We start from the raw sequence: 27,761 nt of genomic DNA, 5'->3' as shown, positions 1-27,761 counted from the left end.
CCAAGTGAAGTAATTAATATGGAAGAGACTCACTAATAAACAGACAAAATTGTACAGCATGAAAACTTAATAACATCTACTGCCTTTTCTCTGTGTATGCCCAGTGTTCCACTGTGTCCTAAAACTGAGGGTTTCTGTCCTCCTCAACAAGAACAGGGAAGGGTTGCAGGTGGAGGCCATTTACTGCCCTGCCAGTAGATAAAACTGGATTTTTAACCTTCCACTTCAAAATGAGTATAATGCACACTAGTTTTGTTTGCTTGTTTGTTTGTTTTAATAACAATTAGGATTTGTATTATACATATATGCTTAAAAATAAGACATAAGTTATGTGTCTATGAAATTTCTCTTGTCTAAAATATTGCTTAACTTTTGTAGGAAAAGTTATAGTGTTCAGTATTTCCTCTTTATTTGTTTTTCCAGTCTTTCTCTCCATGAACTATGAAAGTAACATTAGAAACTCTCATTTGAGTGAAGTAGCTTTGAAGATAGGAAAATAGGATTACTATTACTAATTAAATTGCATAATTCCTGAAAGGTTAGCTTCTTTTTTTTTTTTTTTTTTTTTTTTTTTTTTTTTGCATTTAGCATACTCGAATTAAAATTCCTAAGTGGATCAAGTGTTGCAGGACTTCATAAAGAGGATTGAGTTCTAAAGGTCAAAGGTACAGCTGACTACTTTGCAAATTCATGTTATAATTTAATAACTGCAAGTGTGGTCACTGCAGTGTGTAAGTGTTATGCTGGAGGCTACAAAATGAGCAACTTATTGACAATTTACCAATTATCTCCTTAGTTCAGAACTAGGCAATTACATTATGAACAGCTTCAGGCAATTTTATTGGAACAGAATAGATGAAGCAAGGAACATGAATCTATAATAAAATGAATGATGAGATTAGAATCCATTAAGAATTGATCATTTGAAAGAGCTTATTTGTTGGCTTCAAGTAGTCTTTTTAAAAAAAAAAAAAATTATAAAAATGTTGTCTTTTTCCCTTAAGGGATAAATTACACTTGTAAGTTACACTTACAGACAAATATTCTGTTGTGTTTTGAAAAAGAGCCTCTTCCAAAGGTATCTGTTTCAAGTACATGCTTCTACAGCATTGGAACTTTCTTCTCCGTGTTAATAAAGAGATGGCAAAGAAAGTTAAAACTAAATTAGATGAGCTTTGGGCTCTTCTGAGTCTTAATTTGAAATTGAGCTTTTTCTGCATTTAGCTGTCATTCTGCTTTCATTTCTAGTAGTTTAAGTAATTCAGATTGTTTCAAAACCTAGCCATAGTTTTGAATTTGTTTATGACATCTTAAACTGGGAGTCAGATTTCTACTGGAATAGAGAGGCATCTTACAAAGAGGAAACCAAAATGGTAGCAATATGTATTACACCTGATGGCTGTAGCCACTTTGAAAGACGATATGCAGCCTGTGGTGGTAGCACTGTTCTGGTGACTGGAAAGGAAGCAAAGGCCTTTAGAAATTGGACAGAAAATAAAAAAATGGTTCTCACTGTGGATGTGCATGAAGAACAGTATTGGTATCACCTCTGTAGAACAAAAACAAAACAAAAAGCATGTTACAGCATCTTCCACTATAAAAAAAAAATAAATAAATAAGGATTGTTCTCCTCATAAAATTCCAGTGTAATTTAACCTAATTTAATTTTTCAGGAAGCATCTCCTGTTCCAAAATTGTTTTCCTTTGGTATGAATGTAGAAATAAAGAGCTGAAAGACAAGATTGGAGATGTTGGCTAGATTATGCCTCCCAACTGAAACAGAAATAGAGAAACCAGAAATGGAAATGCATAAATGTTTTCAAACAAACTATCTGAATTGTTCCAGACTTAAAACTCAGTTCATTTAGCTTTGACCAAAGCTACATGTGGAACAAAAATGAAAGATGGCAGCTATCCCATGGAAAATCTGATGACGGCTGGAGTTGCCCTTCACAGAAGAGAGAAGCTCACTAAAATTTCTTTGATTAAAAGACATTAGACAAGCTTTTGATCCATATTACAGTTTTTATTTGAAATATAATTTTGCTGACTCCAAAAGCAGCTACACATTAATGCAGAAAGACTAATACTACAGAAATGTGGATTTCTCAGCTGAAAAAGATCAATGGCTAGGAACAACCAGTAAATGGAAGTCTAACTGATAAGAAGGCTGTTCCTCATAGTGTGTCAGTTAAGGGTACTAATGGCCCATCTTATATATCCATTAAATCTCACGAGTTTCAAATGGTGTAAAGTATGTTTTAGTATCATTAGGGGGTTTGCATGGCTGACCAAGCAAAATACAGTATTTTAAAAATTTTGAGAAAATTACATCTGAAATCACAGGAATACAGTTGAAGTTGCATTAAAATGTTTTTGCCTAAGTTCTGAGAGATACAGAAGTGATTAACATGTGAAAAATGAGAACTGCTTAATTATTTTAAAATTAGTAGCTGAAAGCTAAATGTGAAATGATTTATAGTTTTGCTGATGATACATCTCTTACATACTGGAGAATGATCCAAAAAATAAAAATAAAAATAAAACAGAAACACACTGAGTAGAAAGGGGCACAGTGTTCCTCTGTATATATTTAATATAATTTAGAGGGGTGTTACACAGAAATATGGAATCATGGTACCCATTTCATAGTTTTTAGCAAGCTCTAAGTTTATGGTCTTTTACTTTCTTTCTTTTCTATATTGGGAAAAATTGGAGAACTGTAACTTGGAAGAATTAGAGAGAGTTTTAAAGTGAACTACTAGAGAAATGGTTTCATTTAAAGATATTTAACACTATTTAAAACTTTCACTTCTGTAAAAGAAAAAAAAAATACTTGAAGCCAGCAAAACTTACATTTCTGCTGAGTTCTCAGACCCTCTTTTAAGATACGAATTTCACCAATATTTAGGCTTTATTCCAATTAGTTTTTCAGGAAATTGTAAAACGTATGATAAATTTGACTGCCCTGGTTCTGGCAGCATAGCACGCAACTCAAATGTGTAAAGTATTACGGAAATGGGACTTCTGCTTTCTTTACTTATATATTAAAAGGTTTCCTTCAAACATTTCCTCTATTTCTGTGCTTTTATTTAATGACTTTTTGGCTATTCATTGCTGTTAGTAGAGTCTGGGGTTTCTTGTTTGCTACGTTATTTTTAAAGGTAAATGTTATTGCTTTAGTGTAGATGACTATCAAACATTTAGGGCAGGAAGCTGAACTCTAACAGGAGTCTCAAAGGAGGGAAAAAACCTTACTGGTACGTACATCCATTAAGCAGCCATGCTTGCCAAGTCCGTGTACATTAGCGACGTCTGTAACTTTAACAAATTTCATCTGCGCTTTCATTCTGCTGACCTAATTTAACAAGAAGGAAATTCAATAACAACCCCTAATATTGAAGCATTATTTCCCAAGAGGAATTTAACAACACTTCTACATCAAATAATAATGTGTGAATAGTGGATTATATATAGTGATGGCAATAAGAAGAGGAAAAACTAACCAAAAAAGAAAAGATAGAGAGAGAGAGAGAGAAAGAAACTACTGTATATACTTTTCAAACAAACTAATAGCTTTCCAATTTTTACAGAAACTAATAAAATCCTGAAAAGTTAATTTCGAGTTTTAAATTTCTGTGGTCTTTGAGAAGAAACTTTAATAAGTATTTGAGAATAAATCATAGCTTTTCTTTCTCACTGAATATGCCTGTGTTTCAAAAGAACATAAGTATGAGTTGTGACAAATAATTTTTGATGTGGAAGACCACAACTTAAATAAAGCAAATTTAATCTTTTTTTTTTTTTTTTTTAGGAGAAAGGAAGAAGGGGTAAATAAAAGGATACACAATGTGGTGTTTATTTAGATGAATAAAAAAGAATGCCTTTGGACAGTCTTGAGACTGAAGTCCTTGAAAGCTGTGGCTGTGATAAATTCTTTAGTCTTCCAAATGTTGGAGAAGTGAAAATGTTGTCCTGAGAGAATTTAATTCTGAAGATAAAAGGTGGTTCCTGAACTGAATCTGTTGTTATTAGTTTAGTGCACACATTCTTTTATCTGTAAGAAACCACTACATTTTATAGGCTTTGCACTCCAAACTTCTGACATACTATTGTAAACTCTTTAAATCAACACAGACTTCCTGGAAATATCTTATGTAGTACATCAATATCAAAACCAAACACAGACTGTTTGAAAGTTTTACATTGTTCTATTTGGAAAAATAAAATAAAACTATTTAAGATGATAGTCAACTATAGTATAGTGTTATTAAAACCAGAGGACACATGGGACTGCTGTGTGCAATGTCTGATCTACTGAAATAAGAGGAGAAAAGAGAACCCATGCTTTTTACCACTTGAACTTTTCTGCCACATGTGGAAGAGTATACAAGGAACTGTAACTCCAATCCATACATTTTTTTTCTGTGGACATTTAAAAAAAAATAAAAAAGATTAAAAGCCGATTAAAATTTCCAGAAACTATATCCTATTAAGAAGACAAACCATAGGTTTTCATGATTTACTGAAGGAAGAAATCACCAGATGATCTCAGTAGCAAAATTTGCTACACTTTGCATACTAGGATTTAAGTAAAGAAAGGAGAACCTGGCAAAATTTGTCTTGATGAAATGACATATGCTTCTGTTAGAAGAAAAACCTTAAGCAAAGCAAAGAAAAAAGTTGAGACAAACCAAAGATTATTTAGGAGATTGCCTTCTTTCTGCTATATCACTTGCCACAATGAGATTCATTTCACTATTTTGCAAAATTAAAATTATTCAGGATACTTGCAAAACAGGTCCTCATTTTTAATATACATCCTAAGTTTTAAGGCTAACTTTGCATCTCTCCATATTTTAAGCTCTTCTCAATAACTTTTTATTTAAAAGTTTGCTTCTTGTCATGTTGTATTTCTTCTAATGCATATGATGTTCTCTTTTGCCATTTAAAACACCCTGGAGAACTGGTGTTTTACCATTTCCTCATTTCTGAAACTACTTTCTGTTGGCTTTTCAGTCCTCTTGGTAGTAAGATTAATAAAACACTGGAATTCTTGTAAATCAAATCAGGTGGAAAACATTTGAAGTAAAGACTGCAGTATTTAATGTGTATGTTCCACCAGTATTAATCCCCCAGCCTATATAAAATAACATCCTTGAAAATTTCTAAATTATAAGGTTTTAATGGGAAAATACTTGATCATCTGAGTGCACACTTGTTCTTTCTTAGGAAGGGCTTTGAAAGCAGCTACCTAACATATTTGCAATGTTCTCCCTTTGCAAGACAGCCTTTATATTCCTAACCACGTTGCTCTGTATCTCATAGTGCTTTGCATTTGCAGGGTAGCAGGGATGCTGGACACTAGGGAGTAAATGTATTTCAACTTACAATGTCTCTTCTCTGCTTTCAGGATCTGGCTAGTATGTGCAGTTCAGAGATGAGCTGCTGGAAACTTCTTGGCTGCATCACCAACTAAAAACATAAAAAGCAAGTCAGGAAAAACAAAACTGTAGACTCCATTGCTGACCAGCTCGAAGAGTATCAGCAGTGGAGAACTATGACAATACAGCAAGTCCTGTTACTTCTGTTGCTCTGGATGTGGCTGCTACATCCCTGCCGCACAGAAATGCTGTTCAGAAGGACTCCTGATCTCAGACCCAGAAGTTCTGTGGGACGTACATCAGGCAGCGATGGAAAAGCCCTTCACCGCCAGAAGCGCGGCTGGATGTGGAACCAGTTTTTCCTTTTAGAAGAATACACAGGATCTGATTACCAGTATGTAGGCAAGGTAGGTTCTCATTAAAATTTCTGCATTATTGTCAAGTTTACTTATCTTTCTACAGAGCTTTATTTCCTATGTTTTATTCTCATGCATAAGAAGCAGATTTCCAGGCAACATATACCACTGTTACTACTCTTAGAATCACTAAAAGTAAAGTTGCTAAAGTTATTCAGAAATATTTGAATGAAACAAATGAAGACATTTTTGACAAATTTATTTTCTTTAGCACATCTTAACTCCCAGCAGCCTGCTCAGTTTCTCTTCTATATCAAAAAATATAACTTATTATAAAATCATTTTGCAACTACTTGTTTGAATATTTCATATTTCATACAAGATAATACATTCATTTTCTGTGCTTTTATTTGAAGAATGCAACCTATTTAAAAGAAAAAATATTCTCCCTCTTCAGCTCTCCCTGCAATAAGTTGCAGTGAGTAAAATTCATTAACAACCATGTGGTAGAAATGAGGTGGTTAAGAAGCAAAGTACAACAGAAGTCAGCCAAACTGCTTGTACACCTGAGGAATACTCTGAATGTATACTGTCTGGAAGTGTCCTTTAAATTATTTTTAGTCAACAGTTACATTTTTCCATGCAATTTATTGAAAAATATATAAAATGTAATGCTACAGTAATATTCAAACAGGTACAAGAAAGTAACGAATTAATTCAGAATGGTGATGTGCTTGAAAGCAGAAATTAGTGGCAGCAATCATGGGTACCAGTTAGTAACACTGGTTGGTGATAAACACAGAAATGTAAAGTTCTATAATCCAGATTTTCACATCAGCATGTTTTTTAACTTGTAAAATACTGCAGGGATGTGCCCACTTGTTGAAAATGACAAAATCACAGAATAGCTGAGGCTGTAAAAGAGCTTTGGAGATCATCTAGCTGAACTCCCCTGCTCAACGCAAGACCAGCTACAACTTGCTTGGTGCTGTGTCCTCTTGGGTTTTAAATATCCGCAAAGATGGAGACTCCAGAGTATCTCTGGAGTACCTGAGAGTATCACAGGTTTGTTCAAGTGTTTGACCACCCACACAGAAAATGTTTTATATTTCAAGGGAATTTCTCGTTTCAGTTTGCCTCTTGTCCTGTCACTGGGCAGCACTGAAAGCCCGGCTCTTCATCCTCACTCCCTCCCACCAGGTATTTATACACATTAATAAGGTCCTCCTGGGCCTTCCCTTCTCCAGGGTGAACAGCCCCTCAGTGGCTCCTCATAAAAAAGATGCTCCCAGCCATTAATCATCCTAGCGGCCCTTCACTAGGATCTACCCAGTAGCTCCATATCTCTCTTCCCCACAGAGGGATCACCTCAGTCAACCTGCTGGCAACACTCTTCCTCATGCAGCTGAGGATGCTTTTGGCCTTCTTTGTTAAGACAGCACATTGCTGGCTCATGGTCACCTTGCTCCAATGTCCATCACAGGAAAACTGCTTTCCCGATGGTTGATCCCCAGCATGTACCTCTCCTGCTGCATGACTTGGCATTTCCCTTTATTGAATGGGTCCTGTCAGCCCATTTTTCCAGCCTATTAAGGTCTCTCTGAATGGCAGCACACCTGTCTGGTTTAACAATCACTCATCAGAGTTTTGTGTCATCTGCAAACTTACTGAAGGTGCATTCTGTGCCATCAACTAAGGTTGTTTAGCCAATAAGTTTCTGGATGTTTCCTTTTATCTGATTTTCTCCAAAGCCAGAATGATTTGGAAACTTGGATGACATAAAATGACACCCAACTGTTAATTTCTCTGCAATATGTTTTGGGGTGGTGTTTGGAAGTCATGTGAGATAGGAGCACAAGTTAGAAATAAATTATTTGTGACCAATGAGAGAATGTCATGAACAAGTTTCAGTCAACAGTAAGTACTAAGTATGATTTTTAAAACTGAGAATAATAGATGACAAACATGTCAGTGAAAGGATCAGCAGAAACTGCAGACTGAGGCTACCAGATTCATCTGGATTTAAGAATTTACATCTGCTTGCTTTCTGAGTTCATGAATGATATATTTTTTCTTAGGTTTCGTATCCTGCATCAATATATCTGTCAAGGGAGCTTGAAAACTGTTGAATATCACATTATTCTTGAAACCAGTGTCTACAATTCAGAATAGAATTTATGTATTAATTTATTCACTTGTTAAGTCACCTTGAGAGGGTTCTACTGGAATAATGTTATGGAAATGGGGTTCACTGAATGAATGGGATATGTAATCCAGTAAATGCTGAAGAGTTCCTTAAGTCATCCATGCCTGTGAAACAGTACCATAGTCTCAACAGCAGAGTACTTACTGACTGGTTCTGGACATTACGCATTGCTTCAGGTCAGTATTTATTATTTTAAGAAAGAAGGACTGTGTAGGGGTGTAACATTGGCTGGCTGTCATGTGACCACCAAGCCAATCTCTCCTCCTCCTCATCAGGGAAAGGGAAGAAAATATGATGAAAAAACTCATGGGTCAAAGTAAAGACAGAAAGATCACTTACCATCTGGTCACAGGACAAACTTAGGGGAGATTAGTTTAATTTATTGCCAATTAATAGCAGAGTAAAATAGTGAGAACTAAAACTAGAAACGCCTTTCCCCACCACCACCCCCTTCTTCCCAGGCTCAACTTTACTTACAATTCTTCTGCCTCCTCACCTCTGAGTGACATCAGGGAGTGGAGAAGGGGGGTTGTGGACAGTCTACACCGTTTTGTCTTTGCTGCTCCTTCCTTCTCACTCTCTTCCCTTGCTCCTGCATGGTTCCCTCCCTTGGGATGTGATACCTTCACAAACTGCTTTGGCATGGGTCCTTCCCATGAGCCACAGTTCTTCAAGAACTGTTCAAATATGTGTCTGTACCTTGGGGTCCATCCTTCAGGAACAGACTGCTCCAGCATGGGTCCCCCATGGGCAGCAGCTCCCACCAGAACTGCTCCACCATGGGTTTACTCTCCACAGGCTGCACTTCCTGCCATGAGCCTGCTCCTGCAGGGGCTCTCCACCAGCTGCAGCCTCCCTCTGGGCATATCTGCCTGCTGCAGCATGGGGTCCATGGGCTGCTGCATGGAGATCTGCTCCCACGCGGTCCTCCACTGGCTTCAGGTGGACAGCCTGCTTTACTGCGGTCTTTCCACAGGCTGCAGGAGGCACCTGGTTGTTCTGGCACCCGGAGCACCTCTCCCCCTCCTTCTTTACTGGTGTGGGTGTCTGTACGGTTATTTCTCACTCCTGGTACTTCTTGTACTCCTCTTGTACAGCACTTTCCACCCTTTCTTAAATATTTTCTCTAAGATGTGCCACCGGTGTCTCTGACAGGCTCAGCAATGGCCAGCAGTGGGTCCATTTCTGAGCTGGCTGGAAGGGGCTCTGTCTGACGTGGGGGTAGCCTATGGTTTCTTCTCACAGAGGTCACCCCTGCAGCACCACCAGCTATGAAAATCTTGAGACGTAAACCCAGTACTGATGGTTGTCTTTTCCTTCATGTAATACATAGCATGCTGGAGGTAAATGAACTGCATAAATGAAATGTGATCTGCTTTATCTGGAATTCTGATGCCAAGGTGAAATAGGAAACATTTTTGTGTAACAGATTTAATTTGGGATTTTTGGTGTGATTAGTAGATGCAAAAAGCAAGCTGTTTGTATCTTCAAAAACTTTGTTTCATTGAAGATACTGCAGTGTAGTGAAACTGACACTTGAGGGGGATCAACATTTAGGAAGTCTTTTGCTTTTATACAAAACCTAACACAGCCTCTGAAGGCTTCTAGTGGAAGGTGTCCTTGCCCATGGCAGGGGGTGGAATTAGATGATCTTTAGGGTCCCTCCCAACCCAAACCATTCTATGGTTCTATGATTTTATAACAAGAATATGACAGATTGCTATGGGGGATACATCGGTGGGCTTTTAAACAGACTGGCAAGTGAGGCATTGGAGGAGATAGAGCAAACTTCAGTCTGAGAGAAAGAAAGTAAGGTGTGTGGGGGGATGGATATATGCAAAAATAGCAAAATGAAACAAAAAAATCCTACAAATTTGAAAACAGGCTAACTAAGCAGTGGTTCCATTCAAACACAAGCTTAGCAGAGAAAATCTGGTTTAGCAGAACTGAAAGACAGGGTGTCCTTTATGTTTATTACTGTATGAGTTGGACACTAGGGAAAGAGCTCAGAGCATAATGTCTGTGTAGATGCTGCTAGAGAAAAACTGCTGTTTAACAGTGCTAATCTAGTTACGATCAAAGGGATATGCCTTTTTTTTTACCAACCAGTATAGTGAAAAGAGAGGAAGCACTTTAGTTCCAGGTTTGCTTATGCATCACATGCTCACTGGCAATGAAGTCTGTGGCAGTTGCCAGTTCTAGACTCACATCACTTACATGCAGGTAGCTAATTGCCAGAAGACCTTGTGTCACACAGCAAGTGATGCCCCAGTAAACAACATGAATTGTCATTCCAGGGAGACAGAAATCATTCTTTGTGCCTACAAGACTCCAAGTATAGAAGCAATGCAAACTACATGAAAAGGAATTGTAAGACACAATATTGCTTCAGTAGAAACATCTATGTCTTAGGCAAATGCACATTATGGTGCATACAGACAATTGCTTGAAAAACGCTAAGCTTGATACAGGACCTTTTTTTATTTTGATGGTTACAGTTTTATATGTATATAGTTTGCATCGTTTTAGAAGTCATAATAACTGGGAGAGTTATGGTGAATAAAATAGGATATCATCTCTAAAAGTGCTTCTCTAAAGGGTTGAAGTTGCTCAGCTTTCAAGCAAATACTAGTTTTACAGTCTATTTTTATTTCTCCTTGGCCTCTATGGCACCATAACTATTAGAACGTTTGACACCATTAATGATCTTTAATTGAAAGTGAAATCAAGGAAGCTGTAATTGTTCCTGAAAAAAAAAATAATAATAATAAATGGTATTTTGGGGGATGGTTAGAGTACAGGCTTTGTTATAATTACTTTTTTGTTGTTGTTGTTCCCTTAAGGAAAACAAATTTTAAATTGCCATTTTTCTAGGAGGTGCAAAGTAGAAGAAGCTGCTCATTGAAATAGGACTTGAAATACTAAATTCTGCTGTACAGAGTTATTAATTTGTTGAAAATTAAATTAATTTCCAAGGTTTTCCTTGCCAAAATGACCCTTAGGAGGCATTTAAAAGGTTTTTGTGTCAAGCATGTATTTCACATGCGATTAGTGGTATGTTTAAGTTCTGAGTTCAAGCACTGTACTGTATTTCCTATTTGTTGTCATATGTCACTGGTTCTTACTGCTTAATTCTGCTTGAATCATTTGTGGAAAAGGGTAACTGTGGTGGGCTGCTTTTAGTCTGGAGCCCCTTCCTCCTCACACTGTGCCCTGCTCCAGCGTGAGGCCTGCCCAGGGGCTGAGGGAGGGAAATGCCTGCTCCAGGGGGATCTCTGCTCCAGCGCCTGGAGCCCCTCCTGCCCTCCTCCTCCTCCTCTCCCCCTGGGTGCCGGCAGGGCTGTTTCTCCCACTTTCTTCCTTTCTTTCTGCCGGCAGCGCTGTGCCCTCCTTTCTTCCCCAGGCTGTCCCTGAGGTGAGGCGCTGCCATCTTGGCTGCTGGGCCCAGCCGTGCCCTGCCGTGGGGCCATTGGAACCAGCACAGGGCAGCCCCGGCATCGCCACATGCAGCAACACAGACACATGCCCACACCCATAGGCGCCCACACCCTGTACAGTAACATAGCTCATATGTGTTCAAACAGGTTTGTTGTTGTTGTTGTTGTTTTTTCAATGTTATCAACAGAATATTGTAGAATCATGTAGCATACTTATAATCAATCTAATTCTAACCTGCTACAAGTGCCTCACAAACAACACATTCAAAACAGTTGGGCGGGGCATTGGGGAATGTCTTCACGGATATTTCTGTGTCAATCTGATTGCTTTCCTGTGACTTCCCTATCTGCAAATACATTTCAAGTCTACTAAGAAACTAATGCAAATATGAGTAGGGACTAGTAGCTGAATGTTGCTTTTTCTATACGGCAGCTGACAGCTAGATCTAATGCTCTTCCAATCTACAGGGTATGACAGCAAATGCAAGCGAGTGGTTTTAGTGAAAACCTGGTAGTTTTGATGAGAGAGTAAAGATTATTCAACTTCTCCACTTTACTTTTTTATTCGATATTTGAGTGCAAACAATTTATAAATATACTCAAATTTTATTTTTAAATAAGTAGTAAATAAAAGTAAATAAAAGTAAATAGAGTAATAGCAGGCACATGCCCATAATAAAATAGAAGAGTACAGTTGGAAGGGACCCTCAAAGATGTTTTAGTCCAACTAGATCTGCTGCTTTAATAATAATAATATAGATTCAGAGCCTGGCAACTCAAACTGTTATACAGTATGTCAGAGAGATTTCATCTGTAACAGTGTATGGTTTTGAAGAGCACTGTATAAGCTACAGAGAAGGTAGAGTTTCTTTTCTGAGTGCAGGACACATCTTCCAAGTGCAGTAGAGATGGTAGTTACAGCATAAATACTCCATTGAATAAAGGGTTGGTTCTGGTTTGAATTTGATGATAAGTGGTAACAAAACTGAGAGGTCAGTATGGTTCTACTAATCTTTGGAGTATGTTTCCTGCCATTGCCTTTCTCAGTCTCTGAGAAAACTATTTTAAAATGTTGGGGTTTTTGGTTTGTTTGGTTTGTTTGTTTATTTTGTTTGTTGGTTGGTTGGTTGGTTTTCTTCCTTATAGTTCCAACAGCAGTGATCTGCCATTGCAAATCTAATTTCTAAAAAAAAGATGATTCAGCTCTGTGCAAGCACGAAGTGTTGATCAGTTAGTTGTAAGGAATATTTAGAGGGGAGATAGTCAAAGTTATGGACATCCTTCCAGCGGGTATAAAATCACCAATAAGATGTATTTTGCTGCTTTTATGGCAAAGACTTATAGCTCTCTTGGGTTGTTTCCAAAATCAGAGGTTGTATGCATTGCCTTCAAAATAGCACCATGCTTTAAAATAGAGTAAAAAACAAACAAACAAACAAACAACAAACAGGAAAATAGTTTGGTCTGAACTCTCCAGTTCCTTTCAGTTTCAGTTCAATTTCTCTTTCAATTCTAAAATTGTACCTGCTTTTCACAGTAAAATATAAAAAGGAAAGAACTGATTTACAATGATTTACATTCAAAGCCATAGCTCAGAAAAAGCTGAGTCCACTTCATCAGAGTACATTCATTCACTCAAAGAATTAAAAAACATACTAGAAAAAGGAACTTTAGGAACGTTTAACCTACACCTTGTTTGAAATGATAAATGTATACATAGCTAATGTTTTCAACAGCAATTTGAAAAGCTGATGCTTTAGGGGGCTGCTTTTTTTTTTTTTTTAATAAGATGCAGGTGACCTTTCAAATATCCTATACAGACAGAAAGCAAAGATGAGCTGGGGTAGCACTGAGGGAAAATCAGTGGCTTGCAACAAAACACCCATGAGGGAGAGAGTTCTAAGAAGTTAAAAGTTGATGCTTACTCTTTTAAAATGCCTTCCTGCTAGAAGCACTGCCTTACATTTATGAGTGTTTTTCTCTTTGAAGATAATTAAAAATATGCTTAACCAAAAAGCTGTAATAGCAAGTTTTATTGAACCCTGCAATGCCTTCTGTTTTGAGGCAGTGTGTGGTCAATGTATCTAAAGTCTCTGGTGAACAGAGAGTGTGTGTTCTCAGGAGTAAACAAACATCATTTTCCAACCCATTACTCATTTTCCTGTTATTTCCTCAGACTAAGTTATTTATTTTCTGAATCTTTTCACGGCTATTTATTAGAAGATGTTAAAGCAGGACTCAGGGAAACAACAGCCCTCTAGTTTGACAATATTTCATTCTGTAGCAATTTTAAATGTGCAACCATAGATGAGTCTATATATTCTTCAAGTCTGATAAGAGAAGCTGTTTTAATTGAAAAGATGCAATTCATAGACCACCCAGTTGGCTGCAAGGTACCTTACATATCTGAACACAACTAACAGCTTAGAAAGACATTAAAGTATAATTGTTGTGGCATGCTAAAAGGCATATTGAAACATACTGTATACAAGCATCTTGATGAAAAAGATGAGCTGAAACAAAAACCCTCGTGTTCTGGGATATTCATGATGCTGTACTTCTGAAAACTGTAGCTACAGATATTACTGCCTGGAATTTAAGACTCAAATGGCTGGGCCCACACAATTTCTGTGAGGGAAAAAAAAAAATCAAAATACTTCCAGTATTATGCAAAAATTAAAGAAAATCTCAGTTGCAGTTTTGTTAATCTCTTTTGTTCACCTTTCCCTAGATGAAGATTTTTCTCCTTCATATTGGCTCTGTACATTTTTGACCTTTCTTTCATAGATCTATGTTTTCAGTACATTTATGCTACCTGGATTTAGCATTATTGTTTTGCAGGCAGTACAGACCCATGATGTCTGGGGGTCATTTTTATTTAGGCAAAAAGGTAGGTGCCGTCTCTGCTTATTTCTTTCTTTCTTTCTTTCTTTATTTCTTTATTTATTTTATTCCTTTGATCCTGCCTTTCCTTTTAACTTGACTACTTGTATATCTCAAAACAGAGGTGGGAAAACATGAACATATTACAATTCCTCTTGATGTAAAGCATGGGGTAAGCATACTGTTTTTCATTGCCAATATTTGGCTGAAGGATGCTTGTCCTTTCTTAAAAATTCTCAAGCAAATGGCACTTACTGAAACAACAAGGCTGGAAGTAGAGGTTGGATTTGATGGCTTTTAATATTTTAGGGTAAAACTGTAGTGGCAAAAACAAAAAATAATAATCATTAAAAAAAAAAAAAAAAAAGCAACTACACATACTTCATAGAAGAACTTGGAAGTTTGCCATTGTGATTCTAGACTCCCTAGTACAAGAGGGACATAGAACTACTGGAGCAAGTTCAGAGGAGGGCTACTAAGATGATTAGGGGTCTGGAGAACTTGTTCTCCAGAACAACATGGAGGACATGAAGACAGGTTGAGAGACTTGGGTCTGTTTATCCTGGAAAAGAGAATACTGAGAGGAGACATCCTTAATGTATATAAATATCTGACGAGAGGGTGTTGAGAGGATAGAGCTGGTCTCTTTTTGGTTGTGCCCAGTGACAGGACGAGCAGCAACAGGCACAAACTGAAGCACAGGAAATTCCAGCTGATTATTTGGTAAAATGGGCACATAATAGACTAGAAATGATTATGCAGAATACTTTTTCTCTTCCTTACCCAAAACAACCATGGGAAGAAGTGACCTCTCTTTCCTTCCATTTACTTCAGAAATTGCTTTGTGTTCCTAAAAAGTTCCCTTCCTAAAAAGTTTCAGTATAGCTTTTTTTTTTTTTTTTTTTAATTATTAATATAAATAGAGTGAATAGAGGAATAAATTATACTAGACATGCAGAGCCATAAAGTAGTAGGAAAGACTTCTTCCTTCTATAGTAAGAAACACATTTTTTTAATGAGAACTTTCATGTATCCTTTTCTGAAGTATGGCATTTGATGTAAAATACACATAAATTAAAATTTCTGAGTCTCTATTTGATACCTTTAAGAAGTAAAAATATTTAAGAAATATTATTTTGGAGTGAATATAATGATTAACAACTGTTACTACCTAGGCAATCATGGTTATAAATTATCTAGTTTAGTATTAAATGATTAAAATGGTATTGATATTTCAAATTTTGACAGTGAGAAAAATGACTAATGCAGTTATGTGTAAGAGTTGAAGTAACAGGGAGAATAAATGAGAGAAGTTCCAATAATGTTTATAATTTAAAAAGCAGGAATTTAAAGAAATGTCGTGAAATGATCTACTTTGAGGAAGGAAAATGCAAGGATGGGTAGAATAATGCAGTGTTCCAGGGCATGTTACAAAAATTTAGATAAGCTTTTAATGAAGAAGAGGTAATTGAAATGCTAAATTAATATGAGAAATAGAATATATGAGCTGCAGAAGTGGCTTAAATTGGTATAACCAAGTAGAATATAAATACTTGAGGACAGATTTGGGAAAGGTACAGGACTTAAGTAAATTTATATCAATTTGTTTACTTGTAAAATATCACACTTACCAATCCTTTTGATCTTTAAAAATAATGTCACTTGTAAGAACTACTGTTCAGTAATATTGCTACATTTTCACATGGTGGTGCAACTAAAGATGCCAGCTCCACACAGGATTCCTCAGAGGATTTAGAAATACCTTAGGAATCAGCAGGATGTCTTAGGTCGCTCAGAAATGATAATGAGTCTTCTATATAAATAATGCAGTTGGAAGATAAGGAAACTGATTGCTTAATTACCCCTTTAGTTAGGTCAGGTTATGTGGCAGACCATTCTCTATGTCAGGAGTAGCACATTTGCTAATAAAAGCCCAGTAAAATAAATGTATTATCTAGAAGACCACAGAGCAGTGTGACGCTGAAAATTGCTGCATGGGATTAAACTAGGCTTATCATTTAAGAATAATGGTAGAGATTTCAGTATTACTGATGTATTTGCTAGGAAGAGATAATGACATGCTATATAAAACATACTCATTGAAGGAGCAAGGAATACTATTTCAAGTGTCATGTAAGACTGCATATCATAAAAAAGAATTAGGAAGTTTTCAAGGAATAGTGTTGAATTCTTTTTACTGCAAAGAGAAGAAAGCAGGAAGGATCTTGGACAGGGCAAGAACTAAATCTTCATGAAACTGGGTATAATTTGGAGAAAAAAAAAAAAAGAAAAAAAAAAAGAAAAAAAAAAGAGAGAATGCAAAAACTCTCTGTGATTCTATAGACAAAACAAAAAGAACAGAAATTTTGGTATAAGTGATAATTGTACCAAATCAAAGAGATTTAAAATAAATAAATCATAAATCCCACAACATAACCAATATGTTTTACTATTTTACAGGAAAATAGTAAAAGGGAGATAGAGTGGTACTGATGTTTTACAAATGCCAGAAAATGTATGGAAATCTTGACTGGACCTATCAACCAGTTACCAAAGTTGGAAATAATTTTAAATCAGTGAATTAGGACACACAATAAATTCCTGAATACAGCAATTAACATTGCAAGGAAAATCAATTGTTATGCAGTAGTGTTTGTAGCACTGTAGATCAGGATGGACTTTCTATATCCAGTAAAAGTAGGTGAGGAATATAGTTCACTGGGCTGATGATATAGTCTTGTATATAATATAACATATCACTCTTGCCAAGAATTATATTGAGATCTGGTTATTTTGGTATCTTAACAGTCTGATAGAAGAATATAAGTTGCTGGCTTGGTATCTAATTATTTTATTATTTATTAATTAATTATTTTAAATTTAAATTTAAATGATAGCCACCAGACTATTCTTATTACAAACATGATTAAATTAAGTTAAGTTAACTGTAATGTAATTGTGTGTAATGTTTTAAACAGTATCTTTACTTAGTAATGGATATATAGTTCAGATTTTCTTGACAGCATTATTCTCTAGAGTAATTGATTTCATAACTTAATGAAATAAATTACTTAAATTTGATGGACAAATACAAATGTGAGTTTCAGTTAAGATTTTATGCATGTTCTGCCTCTCATACCTTGCAGATCCACCTGCAGTACCTTGAGTACCACCGTAATGTTGCAAAATACTTATACATCTCTCCTGGACTGTGCATCTACTACATTAGTTGACCCACTGACCTCAGGATTGATCCAAGACATCTTTTTTTCCTCATTGTTTTTAATCCTTTATTAGAGATAGCATCAGTCCAGATTCGTCAGTAGGTTCCTGAGGCAATAAGAAGCCTGTGAAAAATATGTCTACTTTCTCTCTCCTCTTCTCCCTCTCTTGGAATAAAATTTAACCATAATACTATACAATCATGGAAATCAATGTTTTGTAAATTATTAAAATATCCCTTTTTATTATTATTATTCTTTAATTTTAATGTATATTTCCCCTCTTTCCCCTTCGCCCCCTTTAGATGACATTTGCTGTTTTGGAGGTTGGCAGACATTGTCATTCAGTTCTCTGTGAAGAAAAACGTATTTGCTGTGTCCCCAAGTATACATCTTCCAATGACACATATACTGTACAGTACTCATGAGGAGGAAATGCAGGCATAATAAAGGCAGCAAATCTTCACTGCTCTCGCCAACTCATATGTTACAGTGATTTCAGTTGGAAACAAAGTTTTTAATGTGTTTTTATATGGCTTACAGCAGTAGGCAAAAAGAACTCAGCATCAACCTCTTAATGATGTTCTGCATTTACTTCAAAAACAAAACAAAACAAATAAAAAACATCAACTTTTTTTTCTTTATATATAGTACAAATTGTGCATTAAGATATATAAAAATGACTGTTGTTTTAATGCTTATTTGGTTAACACCTAGGCTACGTTAGGAAGATGCATATAAGCTATAATAAAAAGATCCTTGTTAACAAAATGAAATAACAACCTAAAATTGTATCTTAATTATGTCTTTGATTGTTGTCATCAATGCAGAGAGCATGAGGATCAGTAAAGAAAAAAATCCATAAAAAAAAAAATAAATAAAAAAGCAGTTCCACATTCATTAAGGATATGTCTTGTTTTAGCATATTAGACTTCCTAGGTCATTCCAATAAAGAGATTCTGGAAGCTGTCTATTTTTTTAATACAATATTATGTACCATCCAGAATCAGTCAAACAAACAGTATAAAACATACAGAATATATATTAAAGTCTGAGGAAAGTCATATTCAATATATTTCCATCCCAGGACAAAAGTTTCATGTACAGATATTACTCATTGAGTTAGGAATACAGGCTTGAGCTATCAAGATGAGTAGGAGACAAAGGTTTCTTAATTTAGTCTACATCTTTAATTAATGTGAACCTGAAATAGCATAGACTTTGTTGTTTGTTTGTTTGTTTTTCTTCCTTTACCTAAAGAATTCCCTTTTGCCTATTAATTTGCAATTACCTACTGGAGATGTTAGGCCACTCTACCAGAAAGTAAGGGCATTTCAGTTACAGTGCCAGTTCTATACTTTCTGTCTGCATCTAATGTAGAGGCTGTATTTATTACATTAAAATTGGAAGAAAACATGCATATTGGCTCATGCAAGAAGCCTTTGGTGTATAAAATTCAATTAGTCTCAAGTTCATGGTAGCTCAAAACTTGTGGATCTTCTGGAGTGGAAGCTGTAACAGACTAATGAAACTGAAACTTTCTTGTTCTAGCTTTCTGAACATCAGCTAAAGACCTTGGCTTGAGGAAGGAGTTTGATTATTGGCATGCTGACTCAGGGAATCTACATAAGTCCCTTAGTTGCTCATATGATGCATTTTAGAAAGGGACACTACCTTTCTCAGCTGAAATCCTAGAAGCTGATATCAGTGACAAGCCTGCCTACCTTCTCCAGACTCTGATTCCTCTATTTAGAATAAGTTAGCAAGTTAAGTTAGAAAAGTGTGCAAAAGATGCAAGTCTAGTGATAAAGAAATACCATTCCTGTATGATTAGTCTGGAATCTGAGAGTCATGCAGATGACATCACTTGGTTGTGATGATTATAGGGGGCTGTAAACACCATATTTCTGATCCTGTGATACTTCACACAGTACTTCACACATTACTTTACTACACATTACTTCACCAGGTATGTGTAAAGAAATCGTAAAAATATTATTAGTTCTAATTAATCGCTTACAACTTTAAAAAAATAGTAGAAACAAACAAAAATCTTGAACAGCAAGTAACAATTGCAAACTCTCTCTGTAGAAACAACAATAATGATGTTTATCTTCTTTGAATAATGACTCAAGTGAATGTAAGCTAAAAATGCACTGCAGTCTGGAGTTTTTCGTTACTGTTTGTTGATTCTCCTCAACAAGCAAAAGAATTTCAGTTCTCTCCTCATCTTGCATTATTATGCTTCCATTTTAGTTTACACTCCTTTTATCTTTCCTGGTCTCACAAAAATAATAAATAAATAAATAAATAAATATGAAATGTGCCTTTTTCCTTTCCACCTTTCTCCTCTTAAATAACACATAATAGCACACAACTTGCAAACTGACAATATGACTGAGTGAGAAAATTAAATGTGTGACACGTCTCATTAAAACTTAGTGGAAAATCTTGCATCACTGAAGAGAGTTGCTTTAAATATTTCCTTAAGGATGAATTGAAATAAGTGAACCTCTTTGGTGAGTAAAATCTGGCTCAAAGCCATGATAGTTAAATCTGGCAACTAGGAGAATATTGCAGAGGACGTATGAGCTGGTGAAAGTCTGAAGGTCTTTTAGAATAATTGCAGCTAATATTAACTGCATCATGTAATAGCTCAGTTCACGAAGCTTAAAATAAATAACCCCACTGTGGGAATTCTGTGCCAATTATTCTCTGCTGATTTCAGATCTAATATGCCCACTGTTGAGATTATTTTTGGAGAGACTATTATTATTATTCTAGGAAGCATCTAGTAATATTATAACATGTACTGTAGAAAACTTGGAGTGAAATAGTGAATACTTCCATGAGTATATTTTGGCATCATATGACTAATATGATTACTTAGAAAAAAGTGAATATGTTTCACTCTAGCCCTGAAATTGGTCCTCATAATAAGGGAAAAAACAGGATTTAGTTGAATAAAAACTATTAATCGATTAATTAATCAATCAATTAATTCAGGAGCATACTAAGTTCTCATAGTGATACTTGGATTAAATGAAATGTTGACAAATATTTTTGCAGAAGGAAGTAGGAAAAATGTTTTCTAGATTATAAAAATAAAAAGGACATTATTTTAAAGTAGCAGAGTAAAAATGTGTTTAGTAAGGTAATAACATAGCAGTCTGTCATTTTATGAAGACTTCAAAAAAAAAGTGCAAACTATTGGAAAGTCTTCTATCTATTATAATGTATTAAAACCACACAGAGAAATTACTTTAACTGTATGAATTCCTACAGTAAGAATTGAAACTAAAGACTGGTTTGTTAGTACAGTCATATTCTGGTCTTTAGTTATCTGAACACTGAAAATTCATAGAGGGACTTCTGAATCTGAATTTCAAATAAAAGTAGATGTTACAATCTTGAAGCCTTTATCTGGCTGTCATAAGTCATTTCAAGTTCCAGAAGTTGTTTATATGGTAAAATGGCTCTGGTGAACCTGAACTGCTCTCTGTTTTCACAGTAGCAGCTTCTGGGCTTTCGGATGAAAATAGGGTTAACACTTTGTTTGCTATTAGAAAAATGTTCACAAAATTTATATTCAACTGTAAGATTTCAGACTTGGCTAGCATTCAGAGGGGGAAAAAAATAAATCACTCTTGGAATTGGCAAGTTTGATTTGAATCACTGGAAGACAACTAAGATAGAATTCCCACACTGTAATTTTCAAGTCAGTTTTAGAGGAGAATTATTATGTTTTTCACCTAAAGTATTCTGAAGGGTTTTTATATGCCTAAAAAGATACTGATCTAAATTTGATTCTGGACTCTTTTCATTAACTAACTGTATTTATGGCTGCATATACCTTAAAGAACAATGGAATATATCTGAATTAACAATGTTTTTATTGTAATTGAAGCTAAAAATTTTCCATCTTTTTAAATTTATTTTTCTCTGTGTCTTGGATTGGTAACAATTTCTTTTTAAAGTATTCACAGAACATTCTACTTTGTCACCCCTCCCACTCTAATTAATATCTTCTTAGCAATAACTTTCTTTTTGATTTTTATGAAATCCTTCTCAACTTAAAAACCTGTTTAACAATTTAAATAGTTGACCAAATGTGCAAAATTGTGTTTCATATTTAATTGCAATTACTCTATGATGAAACAGGGCTATATAGATTGAAACCAACAGGTATTCTGATTTTCTGTATGGTGAGAAAAAAATTTATATAAAATATATATGCTGACAGCTGAAATTTCTGTTGAAAAGAAATTCACTGAAACAAGAGTTTGCAAAATGTCCGTGACAGATATGAAAACAAAACCACATCTTCACAGCTGATCATTTTGTGCAATAAAATTGCTAAACGAAACAGATGTCTCTCCATTTCTCAGCTTGGCTGACATGAAACACAGATGCCCATTAGCCAAAATAAATGTAGGAAGCACTTTTTACTAAAAGTAGCCGAGAAATACTTAACAAGTGGTTTTGTTTTGTTTTGTTTTGTTTTGTTTTGTTTATTTTGTTTCTTTGTTTGTTTTTAATACTAGAATAAACTGGCAAAACCTTGCAGTGAAAATTAACACACTGCTTATGCATTTCAGAGCTCGGTAAAGATTTAGTTTTCAAGGCTGTCAAGTACACAGGGCTCTCTGCAGCCATACTGATTCATCTAAAAACATCTGGATTGAGTTAAGAACTAAAAAAAAAAAAACAAAATGAGAAGTATTCTCTTTCCTTGCTTATATTGAATATGCATTTTTGCCTCTTTAATCATCCCCTGAAGAGTTGTTCATAGCAAAGTTTGTGTTTTTGTGTTTTTTTTTTCCTGATCTCCCAAGATCTTCTGAAATGTCCTTTTGAATTTGAAGTTGTTCTGTGACAGCTGTGAACTGTTATGTGCATGCATAGAACTGAAAATATATTACCTGTTCAAAGTGAAATTATTAAAAAATTTTAGGAAATTTAAAGTGTTATATAGCTTAAAGCATTCTTCTAAATGATGCACGATGATATTCCTTATGAATAATCTATTGTGAAGTGCAGCTAGGAGCTCCCCAAAAGCCTGTTTCAAAATAGATATGTATGTTTCAAAATATGTTCAGCAATCTTTCTAGCCTTCTGGCTAATATAATCTATTTTTAAAAATATATGAAGTTTTCATTGGAGGGAGAGAAGAGATTAATGATTTTGTAAATGGCATATAAATAACATTTTTCACTTCCAAATCAACTCGGTAAGAATTTTTGACATACACATAGTAACAGAAGAAGTGAGAGAAAATCTTGAGTATTTATGCTACCTTGTATATTAGTCAAATAATGTGATAAAAGATCTTACATCCTTAATTAGATCTAACTATAGTTTTTCAAAAGCTTCACTTATTGTTGTAGAGAGGTTTTCATCTGTCTTCAGATTTAATTATGTTCTGTGCAAGACAACATTCCCAGGCACCAAAAAGGAGTTACCTGGATTGCTAAATTATTAAACAAGTCCTTGGCATGCTTTTGCTAAATATCACTTTCCCCAACAATTTTCACCTTTCAAAGGTGATTCACAATTGGCTTGTGAATACCTTTGGCCAGATACTGTTCATCGGGATAGTTTGCTATTATTCTGGAGATGGAAAATTTGTTAGAAAGTATGTTGCCAGACTGCTAACTGGCTTCTGAATGTTCTGAGAACATGCACTTTAGCCTCAACTTGCTATTACATAACCATTCAGTTTGAGTTTGTAAGAGTTTATAATATCAGACCTGACTTTGGAAAGAATATGGGAATATTGTAACATTCCCGTTAAAAAATAATAATAATAATAAAAAAAAATAATATTTTGCCCCAATCTCTCTTGCTTAAGTAGACATTTGTTTTTTATTTCTGGTGCAGATATCTGATGAAGAGCAGCCTTCTGTAACCGTCCTTCACCACTCTGCCCTAAAAATATTGTATCTAGTGGTTATGGGCCACCAGTGAGCAGTGAGCTCTTGGTATTATAACATTTTTGAAGACAAGGTGGTATCCTAGGAAGCCCCAGAGAAGAAAACACTTGGTAGGCCTTTGAGAACTAGTTACACTAAAAGATATTCTAAAATGGGCCACAGCCTGTGAGACTGTCTAGTCCCTAAAAGAAATGTGACTTAAAAGGGTGAAAGGGTGAAAAGTTTCAACTGTAATGGCCTGACTGAAAAGAGCACAAGGGATTAAAGTTCAGTATAAAAATTCATTTCCCAGAAGGGGATTGAGAATGGCTTGAAACCTTCAGTTTGAAGTTGGTGAGGGAAATGGAAGGAAAAGAAGGAACAGAACTTACTTGCAAAATGTTTCTTATACTTTCCTACTCATGTTTGGTGGAGCCTCCTATTTATTTCTTATGGAATGAAATGAAGAAATTAATATGAAAATATGCATTTTGTAAAGCAAATATACACGTAATGCTTATATGTGATGTAAGCAAAGCTTAATTTGTCATTCTTTGATAAATATTCACAGTGTTTCTCAAAGTTTATTTCAGAATTGAAAGAAAGTAAGAAAACCATTATATAGAAAATAAAGTTCAGAATGATGGTAGTTTTCTAAATTTCTGCCATTAAGGTTTTAATCCAAGATCCTGCATGAGCTCCTTCTGTTGCCCATATTACAAGAGTCTGGGAAGCATTCTGTGTATGAAAATGTTTCACAGCAGGGAAATTTACTGTTTGACATGAGCTTAACCCACCACACCGTAGTGTTTTATTTCAGTACAAAAGGTAAGGAAAGTCACAATCAAAAACATAATATTCTACCCCTGGCAACGACTTAAAATAGATACTATGGAAAGAAATCTGAGAGCATCAAAAAAGAGAAATACTTCCATGATACATGTCAGTGGGGATATTAGTATTGAGCTAAGTGTGCGATGTTTTTCATGAACTGAAAATGAAATTTTCATGAGCTTGAATTAACAAAAAACATTGACATGATTAAATATTATCTTGGTGTAATCTTGGTGTAATTCTAAGTGATGTTGTTAATGTGTATTCAAATGGAACTAGTTCTGTCAGACTTCTTATAACATACTGATATATTTGAGTCTGATTTTTAAAAACAGTCTTTATATTTGCATTTTAGTTTTGTGCTCTAAGATATATATTAAAATAATGCAATTTTATTGCATTAACTGCAAAATTAGAAAGTTTTAGAGCTGTTTCTTCTGCATACATGTATTTGTACTAATACATGTGCACTTATGAATGCTTTTCTGGATTTACAAAATAAAACTCACTAAATCGTTGTCAACAATGATTACATCACATGCGACTCTTTAAATTAATCATGTTTCTATATGGCAGTATAGGTTTATGAGCAGGTAGTTAATCTACACAGGTAACTTCTTGTTTATAAAATCAGAAATATTCAAAATATTCTTAAAATTAATTAAAGCTTCTACTTGCTATGACCCTTCTGCTGAACCCAAAAATAAAACACAGATTTCATTGTGACAACAAATCTGAATACCAGAGTCTTTCTGTTAAGTATGAAATCAATGATACTAGAAGGAACTTTGCAACAAAGTGATGAGAGTAATTATAGTAAGTATATCCAAAAGATCAAATAAGCCAACTACATTAGTGTACTGAACAAAGCAATGTAATAGATTTGTTGTTGTTGTTGTTGTTGTTGTTTTTATAGATGTACTGAAATCAGTTAGTAGAAGTTATTAATAGGTGAGGCTATATTTTACATTACTTAGATAATGGTTATAAAATCAATACTGAATGCTTAGTAAATGTGTTTATTTTCTTTAGGTTATTTACATTAGTTCATGGGATGGAAATGATAATGACTATAAATGAAATATTCTCCAGCTTAAGAGAAATACAAATAATATGAAATATAAAATTTAAAATTAGTATGACATGGATCCAGTTGTTCAATTTTCCTTAATTGTCATGTACCCTGCCATGTTCTTTATCTGCTTTGTGAATTTACAACTAGCACAGCAGGTTGTGAATTTTTAATAGGATCTCTTCAAGGAAGGAAAAGGTCAATATTAACATAAAAATCTTCTTTAAGAACTGTGGTGCCAAGGTTTCTTAGCAGAAAACAGGTGTTGCTGCAAAACTGAAATCTGCCACAACAGTCAAATTAAAAGATTCTTGGAGCTAAGTTAGGAAACAAATGCCTCAGTATAACACCATGACTGCTAGTCAATGGTGACTGAAAAAAACTTGGTTGCTGCATTCAAAATGATTTAATATATAATAATGATAACAAAAACAAAACAAAACAACAACAACACAAATAAACAAAAAACAGCTTTTGATTACTTCTAAATAAAATGTTTTATTTTTCTTCCTTTGTTTTTCACTTCAGCTTCATTCTGACCAGGATAAGGGAGATGGATCCCTCAAATACATTTTGTCTGGAGATGGGGCTGGTACTCTTTTTATAATTGATGAGAAAACAGGTGACATTCATGCCACACGGAGAATTGACAGGGAAGAAAAAGCCTTTTACACCCTGCGTGCCCAAGCTATTAACAGAAGAACTCTGAGACCAGTGGAACCTGAATCTGAGTTTGTCATCAAAATCCATGACATTAATGACAATGAACCAACGTTTCCAGAAGAAATTTACACTGCTAGTGTTCCTGAAATGTCAGTAGTGGGTGAGTGTTTTATACTGAGGCATAAATGCCTGCTCAAAATACATTATTTGATGGATATTTTCCCCATCCTCTGAAAATTAGGTCATGTCGGGAATTCTACTTCATGGAATAAATATCTTTCTTTTTGGTTTGCTTATTCAAATACTAGAATTTCATCCAGAAACAGATTTTGTGATATGAGATTATTTCTACTTAGAATATTTAAAACATTAACTTACAGTCATTTGGAATATAAATAGTATATAATGGTGAATCACCCTCCTCCTTAAGAATTATTAGAATAAGAATGATAAATACACTACATGGAAATCTATCTTGTCTTTCACTCTTTCCATGGCTGAGGAAAGTTACTTGTTTGCTCATGTACTGTTGATGCACTGCCTGCAGGCAGATACACTCTTCATTCTCCTCTTCACATTCAGTTTTTGAATATATGAACGAATTCTCTTGTACTTTCAGTGTTCCTCTCTTAACATATTCGTGAATGGCCTCTTCAGGAGCCTTAAACAGCTTTTTGAGTTTATCTTGCTTCTGTTTGTACTGTACTTTCAGTTCCTAGGGATGAGCCTTGAACATTATTCTTATCCTTATTGCTGATTGTATTGACAAGGATTGAGTAGATAGAGGGTAGAATGCTTAGCTAGAACTTTACATTAGGAAAACTCCTGCCATTCCTTGATATATGTCATCCCAGAGCCTTCCAAGTCTTTTCTTCACTATGACTCTGTATCTGTGAAACACTGAACATTTGTGAAAAATTGAATTAGCTTGCAATCTGCAGTAGTTGAAGAGTTGAAAAAAAAAAATTTTTTTTTCCATATATCATAGAATTCAATCATATTTTAGAACATAAACTTATGAAAAATGTATGGAAAAATAAACATAAAAATTATTTTTGTATAGGCAAAATAACTTCACATCAAAAGGAAGTTAGGAAGAAGATCCTGGATTGCTATAGTTTGCTCTCTCCAAATCAATTTTGTTGAGTTCCAGTATTACCATTACTTACCCAGTATTGTTGGCTGTGAGCTAAGAGATTGTCAGACTTGTTGATGTAATTAATGAATGCAGAGAGAAACTCCAGTCTTGGATTGAATTGTACTGTTGCTTTGTATGGGTCTCCTGCTATGGTACTCACTTTTGTGAGCATATAAAAACATAAAATCTTTCTATAAGAGTCTGAAAACATTAAGCAGAGTTTAGGATATGAATATTATCTCAAGCAAATGTACCAGAAAGAGATATTACAAAGCCAAATTACTGTGTTTTTTGGCTGGTCAAGTAAATAGAAGGTATATCATGCAGTAAAAAGTACCATGCTAATATAGTCTGGCATAGTCAACATAGCACTGCATTGTGCTATATAACCACTAAAAACATAGCTCTGTATTTATAGAACGCCTTGCACTCCTGCTGCCATCATGTGGGAAGGCTGGAGCACCAGGCAGGCACATAAAACTTAAACAAACATGTACATAAAATCACAAACTTTGTTCTTCAAAGTTTTAATTTATTTAAACCAATTATATAATTGGTTTATTATTTGTAAATCGGATATAGAGATTGGTTTAGAAATTGGTATAGATATATATATTTATATATATATCTATATATATAATTGGAAACATGAAAA

At 34.9% G+C, this 27,761-nt stretch overlaps 1 protein-coding gene across 1 annotated transcript in view; it reads left to right on the top strand.

The window, feature by feature from the left end:
* Positions 1-5,560: 5,560 nt before the first annotated feature.
* CDH10 (cadherin 10) overlaps positions 5,561-27,761 on the top strand; it is a gene marked incomplete at both ends in the record, with an annotated part of 60,440 nt that continues 38,239 nt past the window's right edge. Inside the window, 2 exons of the mRNA XM_084283215.1 lie at positions 5,561-5,791; positions 25,834-26,128. Coding sequence (XP_084139341.1) covers positions 5,561-5,791; positions 25,834-26,128 — 526 coding nt within the window. The remainder of the gene's footprint in view (positions 5,792-25,833; positions 26,129-27,761) is intronic.

This window comes from Netta rufina (assembly GCF_964035555.1).
Source record: "Netta rufina genome assembly, chromosome: 2".
Taxonomy (NCBI): Eukaryota; Metazoa; Chordata; class Aves; order Anseriformes; family Anatidae; genus Netta; species Netta rufina.
Note: the sequence above shows the minus strand (reverse complement) of the source record. Positions and strands in the feature narration are given on the sequence as shown.